The 12899-nt window shown below is 44.4% G+C and overlaps 1 protein-coding gene across 1 annotated transcript in view; it reads right to left on the bottom strand.

The window, feature by feature from the left end:
* LOC149205260 (bifunctional cytosolic FAD synthase/FAD diphosphatase-like) overlaps positions 1-12137 on the bottom strand; it is a 34304-nt gene extending 22167 nt beyond the window's left edge. The window contains exon 1 of the mRNA XM_089397356.1: positions 12065-12137. Within this exon, the coding sequence (XP_089253482.1) occupies positions 12065-12137 (73 nt within the window). The remainder of the gene's footprint in view (positions 1-12064) is intronic.
* Positions 12138-12899: the final 762 nt, after the last annotated feature.

Below are 12899 nucleotides of genomic sequence, written 5' to 3'. Positions count from 1 at the left end.
AGCAAAAACTATGCATTTTTGAGAAAATTGTGACCCGGAAACTGAGAAAACGCAGCTTTCGTTTTCCAAAGCAGGTAGTACACAGGCTACCTGCTTTGCAACGCAGGTCCCGAAGGGGCTACCTGCGCTGAGAGCCAGATTGGCTGTGCAGCACCTGCGTTGGCCCAATTTTGCCCAGTGCAGTTGGGGTTTCCTTCCTTTTTCTTGCCTGTTTTCACTATAGTTTTTGCAGCAAGTTATCTTTCTTGTACCTATTCTGAAACCAACCTTACTTGCCATCATTCCGCCTCTGTTATATAACGAAATTGTACTTGTTCTTTTGTATTTCTTACATCATTTACAATTTCCCATAACGAAAGTGAACTAGTCTTGCTTTGGCCTCTTAGATTTGAAACTGTGTTAGGCATTTTTGCTGGTCTAAAGAGTTAGCTTGTTTGCTGTCCATAGCTGATTAGTCTTTTTACTTTCGTCATTATGGTTTGATTTCATGTATTTCCAGTGATTAAACAAGTAAATCTTAAGGTGTCTTTTGATTTTGGACAAGCTTGTTTGTTTTCGCTTTAAATCGAAATCAAAGTTATATAACAACTTTCTTTTTTTAATACATCAACATTAAGAAAGGGAAAAGAAAATACATGCATTGTGCATTTTGCATTTGACTGTTTGCATGACGATTTAGGAAATTTTGCATTAGTGTGTGCTCTATGATCTGTGTGAAAATATTTGCCTTTCTTTTCCCTCAGTAGTTAAGATTTTCAAAGTTGAAAGATTGAAAAGTTTGCTTCTCATCTTAGACTGCATTCAGGAATTTGTTACATACATCTCGTGGTGATCCTTAAAGGCAAACTGCTAAGCAAGATCAACATTAAAATAAATTCAATTTACATAACAACGCTTTGTAACATAACGCAAACACATAGAGGTCTAGGTAGAGACGTGTTCCGGCGTCGTTAAACGTAGTGACTGTCGATCTCTACGAAGGTGGGTGATTCCTCCTGAGAGTCGGTGGCACTGATACGGACTTGTGCTCCCACGTACCGTCGCGTATATATTGGGAGACCCCTATAGGAACAAAGCCTTTATCCATAGGAAGCCGTGTCGGCCGCCCTACTGATCGCGATGCAGTGAACACAGCATTCACGAAGATCGACCACCCGTACCGTAAAACGTATTCTGTGGTTTCGCGAAAAGTTTGGCACACCCTCTGCCTAGAACTCCAGAGCAGTTTCTTTTGGCCTTTTTCAAACTCTATAACTGAAAAAGTCCATCCGAGCATTTGTCACTTCGGGCTCGTTAAAACATCGAAGGGGACTAGAGTCATATTTAGCTTTTTCTCGACTCTTAAAACATGAAAAAGCAAAGTTGTGTCTAAAGCGTCGTTAATAAAATTTATTTTAAACGGAACATAATCACCTCTTATTCCCGCGTTGATCTTTCAGTTGAAAAGTATGGAGCCCACCAACCAAGGAAGTCACCTTGGTGGAAGTCCCAGTCCCTTCTCCTCTTGGGGAGATGTTGGTGCGCCCCATATGGCCACATTGTCACTTTCGGGATTGACAATTGGCCTACCTGTACGGCTCTTTTCAACTAATGTAGTTCAGACCACCACAAATCCTGAGCAGTCGAATCAACAGTCAGACCAGTCTAGAGCTGCCCACCAGCCTTCCACTTCTTACAATTCTACATCTGATCCTTCATCTTCACAAGGTAGAGCCGGCAAAAGTCAGCCTCCCATGGAGAAGAAGGAAAAGAAGAAGAGAGAAAAGAAGCAGAAGGGGCCTATGGCGAAGGCGACTGGGGGCAAGCAAAAGACATCTGACAAAAATCCACACACTGCACCGACCGGGCCTAAATCGCCATGTGTCATTTGCAAAGGGACCCACTTCCATCGTGATTGTCCTCGTATTCCCCGGATACTAAGGGACTGGTCCCCCAGGTTGCACAATCCGGTAGCATCAACCTCTGGTAGTCATGTTGATTGCAGTCCGTCAACTAGCGAGAGTGAAGGACGAAAAGGGAGACCAAGATCACCCTGTATGTTGTGTGAAGGCGATCACGCCATCCACCGATGTCCATTCTTAGATGAGGCGAAGAGAGTTTTGGAAGATCGTCCGGTATCACCGTCACGACTTCCTCCTGGATACCAAAAACTCGTGCCTAATCCCTCGATAGTTGAAAATCCAACTGACCCGCTCAAGTGGTCAGCTGAAGTGTCAGTCATTGAGAATGAACCTGCTGAATCCAGACCAGACGAAAGTCTAAAGGTCGAAACGGCAGTTGACCCGGTTCTCCCTTCAGAGGTTTCATCCTCAAATGACACCGTCGTTGAAGATTCATCTTCAAATGACACCCTCACTGAAGAAGATAAGGATGACACCGTCCATATCCTTTTCATCAACACAGACTCTGATGAGCATCAGGGCAATGCAACCATTCCTTTATCGCAGGAAGGAACATCGTCAGGGTCGTATCCGGCCGTATATTCGGTCCCACCACCAAGCAACCTAGTTGTATCCTTTGATTGGAATCAACTAGGCAGACCCCGGTTACCAGCCAGTATCCCATTCAGAATCATCGTCCAAATCTACAGAATGGTGATGGCTGGAACTATCATTGATGAAGGGGCATCTGTGAGTATCCTTTCCTCTATTGCTTGGAAAGCACTGGGTTCCCCGGCGCTTTTACCTGAGATGAGAAATCTATCGGGTTTTGATAAAGGAACCAGTCGCCCATTAGGGATTCTCCCCAATGTTCCAGTTACATTGAAGGGGAAGACAGTTCATATGAACGTCATGGTCGTCCAGGGACCCTTGGTTTATAACTTACTCCTTGGACGAGACTATATATATTGCATGGAGGCGATAGTGTCCTCACTCTTTAGAGTTATGTGTTTTCCGCACGAAGGAAGAATGGTCAAGCTCGTAGACCAACTTTCATTTCCAGGATCACGCATCACAAATACTCAAATACCATCCCTTAACGGTTTATTCACTCAAGGAATGCCTCCACCCCCGGTTCCACTTCCCGATGAATGCGAGTGATTCGAAAGAAAGAACTGGGACCCAGGGGGCATGCACCCTGGCCTGCCTTGGGTAGAGAAAACCTTGGGTATAAAGTTAATTTCCGCAGAAGAATGGGACTAGTCCGTACCCCGTCCGAAGGAAGGAAGAGAGGGTTGTTCTAGGATAAAATTCTTTTGTCAAAGTTATGTGAGCGAAATAATCGGCTCCCTTTGTCTAGAAATTAGGCTCTCCTGAGGAAGGAGATCCATTTGTGGCGGCAAGTAGCCACCATCTTTAGAGTTCAAGCCTCACCCATTAAAACATATGTTTTAAAGGATAAGTAGGGGCAGCCTCCAAAGAAAGAGATGAAGTTGCTGCAACAAGTAGTCACCATCCTTAGCAACCTAGTAATAGACATCGCCGAAAAAGAGAGTTTAGTTTGCGGCAGCGAACAAAACCATTTTTCGGATAATAAGTAAGAGGACGAACCTAGAAATTATACTTTATACCTGGGGGCATGCGAACCTTTTGGAATGCAAGCACGGGACGACTATTTATTTTTTTAAATTTTTAGGTCCTCCCTTTAAACCTGTAGGTCTAACCCGTTAAACTCGTAGGATTAGCCATTTCCAGCTTGCATAAAGAAAGGATGTGGGGCAAAAGTTAAAACTTGCCAAATTGGAGTAACTAGTGAGGTATAGCTCCTTAAATATGACTACCTCACCTTAGGCGTTTCTTGTATTAAGACTGGTATAATCGAGCAGTTTTAGCAATGTTCATGCTCGTTAAAAAATAAACGCAAGATCTGAGCAGTTTTAGCACATAGTTCATGCTCGTTAAAAAATAAACATAAGTTGTGAGCAACCTTCCCCTAGAGTTCAAGCTCACCCAGAAAAAATGAACCGGTAAATAACCTTGAGAAATGTAACCTTTGACTGCCATATTAAAAGCCATTGGTCGTGTTTATATGCCATCACCTCCATCCGTTCATTTGGCCAATCGTTCATCTCCATATGTTTGTTTACCCATTTTGAGGAACAGCTGCGAAGAGTGATTCCACTTAGCCATCCTTGTGACACTGCCGTGATTGGAAAATTCCAACCTGTACCTGGAATCTGCTGCTATCCCTGTTTATCACTCGTTCCTCAAAAGACGAGTCTTCTTTGAGCTCTTTTCACTGACTCGTAAAATATGAAAAGTTTGCCGAGTTTTGGCCTTCCAGCTCGTTAAAGCGACCGGAAAGCTATCCCTCCTCTAGATTTTAATCTTTTTGGACCTGAGGGATTATTGCACAAAAAGATCGAGCGCTTGTTTTGTTCGGCTCGTTAAAACAATCGAAAATTCATCCCTTCTGTATTGTTTTATACTTTTTCGGACTTAAGGGATTAGATGACGAAAAAAGAATTTTGGAGTTGACTTTATGTACCTTTTCAGACTCTCTAAAAATGAAAAGGACCGAGTTATCCTTGTCGTTAGACTCGTTAAATTCATTAAATAGCGACAAACTTGTCTTTAGACGAGAACGAGTTTCCCTATTGCTAGGCTCGTTAAAACATAGCGATGGGCTTGCCCGAAGGGCAGGTTATAGAACAAGCATATGTTATCCTCCTCAAGCTTGATAAAAATAAAGAGGTACTGGTCAGCAATGACTGGGGAAAAATTGGGAGAACCTCACAGCTTTAATGGTAGCAAGTCGCTCTTGAACATGACACTTTGTCCTCCGTATCACATCGGGTTGGGTTGTTTCATTCACCGGTCTCATCACCATGGTCCTCGCCACACCATCCACATTTGGGGTAATGCTACCAATCCATCACATCAGTGTCGTTATATGTTCAAGAGATGTTGTTCTGCAAAGAGTCAACCGTGTCCCATCCACTGCCATACATTGTCCTTCATCCATTTCATGACCGCCACCCTGAATCATACATCACAGTTTGTTTTCACCTCATCACAATCACTAGCTCCGTTCCGTGTCACTGATGTGGGATTCATTAAGGCCCTCCTTTGACGGATCGCTCCTTGTCGACATCAGCTCATTATCCAAGGAGTTGATCTAGGAACAACCCCTTCAGTACTTTGAAGCTTGCATGCCTCAATGGCAAGTTTCTCACTTCCGGCGACAGGTATACATCAATGACCTTCGACCAGAAGATTTTGCATGGTGGTCGACGCCAAGTCCTTTATTCCCACCATGTGAATTGTACTGCCGTACCTTGAGGGTCATCATCCTTATCGGTGATTCCTCTCGCGCTTGTTAACGGTTTACATCATTGACCGGTAATCAAGCGATGTCTTTCCATGTTCGACTTCAAGAAATTCTCACATGGATTGACTTGTACATCTAGTGAAGATCGGAAGAGATTGAAGACCCCGGATCTAGTTTCATCCATCCGGGCTGCGATATATATTCAGGATATAAAGACATTTGATATGTACATCATTGCAGTAGATGATCATCCTTCTCAAAGGATGATAATTTCAGCAGAGAATTATCAGTCTATCATCAGACGATCGGCTGTTCTATGTACCAAAATGTATTTATAAAGCTGAGCATGGGAATGCCCGCCTCAGCTAGATCATGAAAAAGTATGAAAAATAATGTATTGTATTGTATCTTATTACAGGACACTTCTCAGCGGATTGAATGAACTTCGGATCCTCCTAATAAAGCATTTCACCTGATAAACGACCTCATACTTTAGGGGGCATCTGTTATAGACAATTTTGTGCCTTGCAGCATCAGGCATGAATTGCCAATAATCCAAGGGATCCAAAGTCCCTAAACATGATGTTCCTACCCCTAGAGGAACAAGGTCAGCAAACCAACAGCTCTCAGATCAGTTCTCCACCTGAAAACACTCAAAAACAAGCAATCCTGAAATCAAAGCAGGTGCTCCACTAGGCTTCTACGCTGAAACTCAACTCCTCCATGGTGTACCTGCATTGCAAAGCAGGTAGAACAAAGGCCACCTGCACTGAGCGAGATGGGACAAGTGGCACACTGAGTCATTGCTCTGGAATCTTCCAAAAATGACACTTGGATCAGGGATTTCGCCTTGTGATGAGTCAGAGGCTCTGTTTCTCCAAGTGGAAGCAAGGTTCTCCAAGTGGACTCAAGAACTGAAGATCAACTGAAGAGAGAGAGGACACAGGGCAGCTACACATCAGTTGCAAGCTGACTCATCCTTTCTCAATTCATCTATATATTGAGCTCTCTCCTATGAGCTCAGGAGGCTGGAATTTTGTGCAAAGTAATGATATGTTGTTGGTTTCACTATAGAGCTATTGGGTGATTGCTTGAAGGAGGTGAAGAGGAGAAATTCTTTCTGTTGGGAAGTGTTGCTGGATTGGGGCCTTCAATGGTTGTAACTCTCTCAGAATTTTACTTCTTCATTAATAAAAGCTATTGAGGTTCTTCTATATGCATTTGTTTCAATGATGTGTTGTGATAATTATATATTTGATTTATGCTAATCCTTGAATCAGTTATGATTGCATGCTTCTTGTAGTTTCCTTCTTTGTTATTTTGCAGGATCTCATTGTAGCTGGGCCAGCAAAAGAGCAAGGCGCTGGGAGCAAGCAGCGAAGAGAAGAGTTTGGATTCGACATTAAGCGCAAGGCAACGGTTAGTGCATTTCCTCATTCTCTCTTGCTTTCATAAAGAAGTAAACCTTAAGTAGTTTTCTTTACAGTTGTTGCTAAGGTACTATCACCCTTAGAGTGGGATAGGGTCATCCGAATCGGATACTTTTCCCTACAACACTATGAAGGGGAAAACAATTGCAGAATGAGATATTACCTTTCAACACTATTTTGTCGGCATTAATGAAATTTTAGTAGTTAGAACTAGTTATGCTATCCCTTATATCTTACCTCCTAGGGTAATAATGATACTACGAGGATGGGATTTATAAAAAAAATGGCATGTTTTGACATAAGGTTTTCCCAAAAGAACATCCCAAAATTTGACTGGGGCAACATGGTAGAATACTCATGTTTGAATGGCTTGATGTTGTAGGATAGACTATATTACTAGCTGACATGGATGTCTTATCCTTGGCTCAACCAACCAATGGTGTATGGTTGGGGGTATGTGTTGGCTTAAGGGGGCTTGGACCCAGGTTTGGAGTTAGCTGCGATAACCAAGGAAACCCTACACTACCAGCCCTTTCAGCAACTCGAGGTAGTATTAGGCGATGCTAGAACCACGTTGCTACATCCAGAAGGCTATGTGATGTAGCAGGGAGGCGTATCATTAAATTAGGGCTCTATCTAGCCTTCGCAAACCCTTATCTTCCGAATCACATACTTAAATTGATTTCTACTTAATTAGATTTGTGATCTTCGCTTAAGTGTTCTAACATGCATAAGTTACTAAACCAAAGTACATATGAATCTTCTTGATGAAATTAAAGCAATATAACAAAGAACTTAATCGTAACTGAGCATAAAGACAGAAAACATATAATAAACACAGAACTCACAAATTGTCTTCAAAATTACTTTATTAATTCAGCTTTTCGATACATACACCTCTTTTGACCCTGCATACATAGCTGCAAGAGCTCGCGCACTCAGATGCAAGAGCCTTCCCCTTCACCAGAATACGGACTTGCATACTCAAAATCTTACTTATCAACTATCCATAAGCTTCAAACTGAATTTCCTAATGACTCATATATGACTCCCTTTTATATCTTTTACATTACGTTACCATGGTCCACAAACCATGGGTGGAGTTCATTGTTTACTTAAAACAACCCATCCCTTTACAAAACAAGGGGCTTTGACCCTCCTAAATCCCCTTTGACTCTTAATGTTCTGTTTTGCTCCACTACTCAAATTGTGGAGACTTTACAATATTACAAAATTTTACTCAAAACTTAGACAAACTTGGACCTGGGGGTCCCCATCCCAACAGGCCCCCAACATAAATATGTGACTCATCCCGAGTCACTCTCCTGGTACATCTTCGACATCTACTTTAAGGATGTTGAACTTCACCTTCAATGCTTGAAGCTCTGTTGTGCATTCTCCGGCAGCATTCTGAACCTCTTCGACCAACTTCTCATTAGTTGGCCCCTCGACTTCCAATCCAATGGTCTTTTTTGTCTACTACATTCCTTTGAGTTTACTCTCGACAGACTGAGAGAGTTGGCTAGCTTCATTGGCCCAAGGCTGCATTCTTGTTGAGAGGATTGGAGCTTTTCATCGCATCTCGTCTATATGAATTTGAAGGGCCCCCCTTTCCTGGAGTCTTCTAAACAGTTGCACCGATGCTAAGGTTCGTGTTGTTGCTCTGATCTCATCAAACTGCAATTGTTTTTCCGAGATGTCTGCTTCGATATTTTGTACATGTGGGTCTTCCTGTAGCATGGCCCACATCTCCATGGTGTTCTAAAAAATTTGGTTGTAGTCCTTAACTGTAGCGTCTAGGACTTCCATATCTGCCTTAATAGCAGCCTCCCCCTACTCTCAAAATTCTGAAGGGGTGATGGGTTGTAGCTTCATCTGCAGCTTTGTGACCTGCATCTTCATTTCAAAATTCACTCATTCAACCTCCGCTTTGGACTCCTTCACCATGGCTGCCAGCCTTTGGAGCTTCTCTTTGGAAGCTTCTTCAATCTATGTGAGGAGCAATGGAAGCTCAATGCAAGTCTAAGTGATGGCGTCCTCCAACTCCTGCCTATGCGCAGCAGCTGCATCTCTATCCCGCATCACTCTGGTAGCTTCCCAAACTAACTTCTTGTTATGGCTCTTAATGTCCTTAATCACGAAGAGTGCCTGCTCTTCTCATATTTTCAATTCAGTAGCTACTCTCTGGTGGAGTTTATGTAAAGCCTGAATGGGCAGCACCACTAACTTTAGCTTTGAGATCCTTCCATATGGCATTGTTTCCTGATCCGCCACGGTAGGAAAGCGCAACGACCCTTCAAGAAGAGTCATTGTGCGGATCTCTGTGGTGACCACCAACATTGGAGGCAATGTTGGTGTTGCACTTGTCATTGCCATGCTTGCTTGATTCTCTCTCCCCTAAACCCTGCTCGGTTGAATTACGGTCACTTCGACTTGTAGTTCTTTCAGGCCATGTTGTACCTGCGATAGTATTGACTTGTATTGATCCTCGACGTGTCCCCACATATCTATGGTGACATCGCGCAGAGCGTCCCCAATCTCATTAGTGTCCCCCTTAGTGAGGACCATTGATTCAATATTGGAGGTCTTGTCAGAATTTTTCTTCTTGCATGCACCTCCCGTAGTGGATTTCTTCTTCTTCTTAATTATGAAGGGAGGCCAATGTCTTCTATCTCCTTTGAAGGATCTGCTCCACCCTCCTCTAGTTCCTCCATGTCCAGCTCTTCTTCGTCCACCCACTCTGGATCTTGCGAGAAATTCTTCCTAAGGTCCACAATGACCTTTGAGGTACCTTCTTAGGGTCTTCCTCCGGTGTTCCAGCAATTTTGTTTGTCCCTACCTGGTATTCTTAGAAGCCTTTAACGAAGTATGCAAAGCGTTGAACAAGGTATATGATGTGCAACGGACTGATTGGGACCTTCGCGTACCAGCAGTTCTATGGGCTTATAGGGCAACGTGCAAGAAACTGACGGATTAGATGCCTCCGAGATTGGAGTATGGAGTGAACGTTGTAATCCCCATAGAGTATAAAATGCCTACTCCACGCATAGCAGCGCCGGTAGATATGACAGCTCGCAGAGCCTTAGAAGAAGGGATCGTGCAGTTGAACGAAGCAGAACACTTGGTACCTGAGGAAGAAATCTGACAGGGTGATCTTAGGCTCCAAGAACTTATGAAATAAAGGGTGTGATTAAGGGAGAAAAGCACTCTAGTGCGGAAGTCAAGAAGCTTGAGGACGAAATAAAGAAGGATTTTCTCGATAAGAAAACCAGGGTGATAAAACAGGGTGTGCACGATCACATTGACGATTTTCGGGACTACCGCTGAGAGTTGATAAGCCTAATGCCTTGGATTGGACCGCATATTACTAAACAGATCACCCACGGTGGCGCGTTGCAGACAATAAAGTGTGCGATGCAGCCAGTAAAAATAAAAGGTGGATGTTTTCCAGGAAAAGTGATGGATGACTAGTTGAAACCCTATACAGGTGGCGCGGCCACCTCACTAGCCATGCGAAGTATAGTCTTAGCACTCCAGGCAATTGAAAGGAGGCGCGGGACTATAAACTAATCTACCAGGGAGCTGCACGATGTTGGAGCTACGCGCAGGTGCAAAGTGTCACAAGGTCCGCAACCGCGCAAGGTTGGTTGCGCTGCCACACGGGTTGGCTGGAAATTGACCATTGTAGTCACTATTCATGATGTGATGCTTGACTTGAGACCAAATGGAGCAGGCGGCAGGAATTTAAGACGTGCTTTATGGGAAAGATTTTGGAAAATCTGCTTCCAAGGGAGCATTAATGGACCGGATTTGGGGTGAATGGTCGAATTCAAATTCAAAAGATGCTATAAATTACAAAGGGTTTCCTAGCAAACAACACTTGGTCATTTGTGAATTGAGCTATTGTATGCCCCGCGTATTCTAAGCCAAGACTTGTTTGCCTTGTGTAGACCATTGAATGAGCCCTTGCTTGAGCGATTGAGAGATTTTTGGACAAGCAAGATGGCAGCGTCTGAGGAAGCTAGGGAAATTACAGAGATGATTGCCGAAGAGGCCGCGTAGGCCCTGACCGTAGAAGATGCCCCTTAAGGCACCGGAATTGTGGCAGAAATCCCTAAATCACCCTGCACGCCGAGGCTAAAGAAAGATAAACAGCCATTGATTCCGATGTGTGTTTCCCCTCGAAACCCGTTGCGCACCAGATTAACGATGGAGGAGAAAGTGAAAGCAGTTAACCTAGAAACCGATGAGGAGGAAGAAGACCTGGCGGACCTCATAATTGAAGAAGATGAGGATGAGGGCATGAAGGAAGAAACTGAGCCTGTGCACCCTCCAAAAAAGCTACCTACGTATATCCCCCATGAAAGGGGAAGACAAAAGTACCTAAGGACCTCGATGAGAGAAAGAGCTCTCTCCAGACTCCGCTCCTCCCGGACAACATCATATTTAAGGGCACATACCTGGGATGAGTGTTGAACTTGAAGTTTCAAGATTGGGATCTCACTGACCACGAGAAATTCCCTCACCTAGAGACCGCGCAGCTCATGAAGCCGAAGTAGAACACCGCGGCAGGGGTTATAGAATTGGAGCCGCCAAAGTGGTTACACGGAGTTGAAAAGGAAAGGTTATTAAACCTGCTCTGGGTGCCGCATTACCACCATGCCCTAGTGATCATCTTCGTCATCAGACAGCTGCTCTTCCTGGTGAATGGTGGGTGTTTGTGGTTGGAGGAGCCCATCCCCATCATGGACCACTTAATCCATCACATTACCCCGCTCTCGTATAAAGTAGAGGACCCTGCAAACATCTCGGAGGGGAACATCAGCGATTTGGCCATCGCAGAGGCCATGAAGAAGAAATACAAGCTGGAAAAGAAGAAGAGGGGTTACGTGATCTCTAGTATCAACAACAAAGAAATCAGTGTGGCGAATCAAATACTGGTGGGTAAGGTCATGTGAAAGTGCTACACAGACAAGGTACCCGTGTCGATGGTGGCACTTGCTGAACAATGCCCAAAAGGGTCCATTTTAACCGGTATGAATTCTTGTGCAAAGAGTTCCTAGAGAATTTCCACGAGGCATAGGAACAAGGAAAAACATTCCACTATGCATGGCTTCTGCATTCCATAGTGCTGGTGGCGGGGGAATTGTCGAAGGACAACCAGTTCCCCGCGATTGCAAGGGATCTCCTGAAGGCCGCGAAGTATGCTTCGATATGGGCCACTAAGGATGCGAATTGGATCCATGACAGTAAGGTATTCTGGGTATTCATGAAGATGAACATCAGAATGGGGATTAACCACAAGCCACGATTATCACCCACTGTCTACAACAACCTACAAATTTTTGCATAATTTAAAGCAGACTTCCACCACATATACCTCAGGGCACGCAATGAACCTACCAAGAAGTGGAGCGAGTTACCCTCCATAGCCACCGATGATGTGATTTGCGATGTACTAGAGACGTGGCCTCTAGAATAGCGTGCCCCAGACATCACCGCGGTGGAAAAGTCAGTTGTGTAGAAGAAGAAAGAGGAGGCAAAACTTCCCATGGCATAGTTGGCAGAAAAGATAAAGCAAGAAGTAGTGATAGAAAAAGCGTATGAGGCATGAGACATTGCGTAGGCAGCAGCAGAATAGAAAAAGGTCGCAGTAGCAGTAGCACAGAAGGCAGCAGAGAAGGCATGTGAGGGCCAGAAGTCACCTCCGCCAGAGCAAGAGAAAGAGATGGAAATAGAGGAAGGAGAGGGCAACGCGGAGCCACAAATAGTGTCAACACAATTGAAGCGCCAACCCCCAAGCAAGCGGACGAGGTTGCGCAAGAAGGTTTAAGCATCTAAACTTTCTATCAACCCGATCACCCTTACTGAGGGGGATCTGCACAACATAGGTGAGACGGTGTGCGACATCACTACCGAGGCCCTCCAAAACTTCGTGGAGGAGAATCAGATTGTGTTGGGGGCCCTCCGAGCACAGATCCAAGAGTTGCAGGTGTGGACACCTCAAGATGGTACTCTTTCGACCAGCCTCGCAATAGGGATGACTACAGCTGAGAAAATGCTTTGTGCTCGGACAAACAACACAATAGTGATACCAGAAGGGGCACTAGTCACAACAAATGAGGCTGAAAGGCCAATGGTTAGTGCACTAAAAAGGATAGGGATCAACATGGCCGCACTCCCGTGGGAGACACTCTATGTTCTGCATGATGGGATTACTGTAGAACTGTGAGCTAGGGAGAGTCGCGCGTTGCAGGT

This window comes from Pinus tabuliformis, chromosome 1_2 (genome assembly GCF_031772625.1).
Source record: "Pinus tabuliformis cultivar Carrire ecotype Pingquan chromosome 1_2, CPIR1, whole genome shotgun sequence".
Classification (NCBI taxonomy): Eukaryota; Viridiplantae; Streptophyta; class Pinopsida; order Pinales; family Pinaceae; genus Pinus; species Pinus tabuliformis.
Note: the sequence above shows the minus strand (reverse complement) of the source record. Positions and strands in the feature narration are given on the sequence as shown.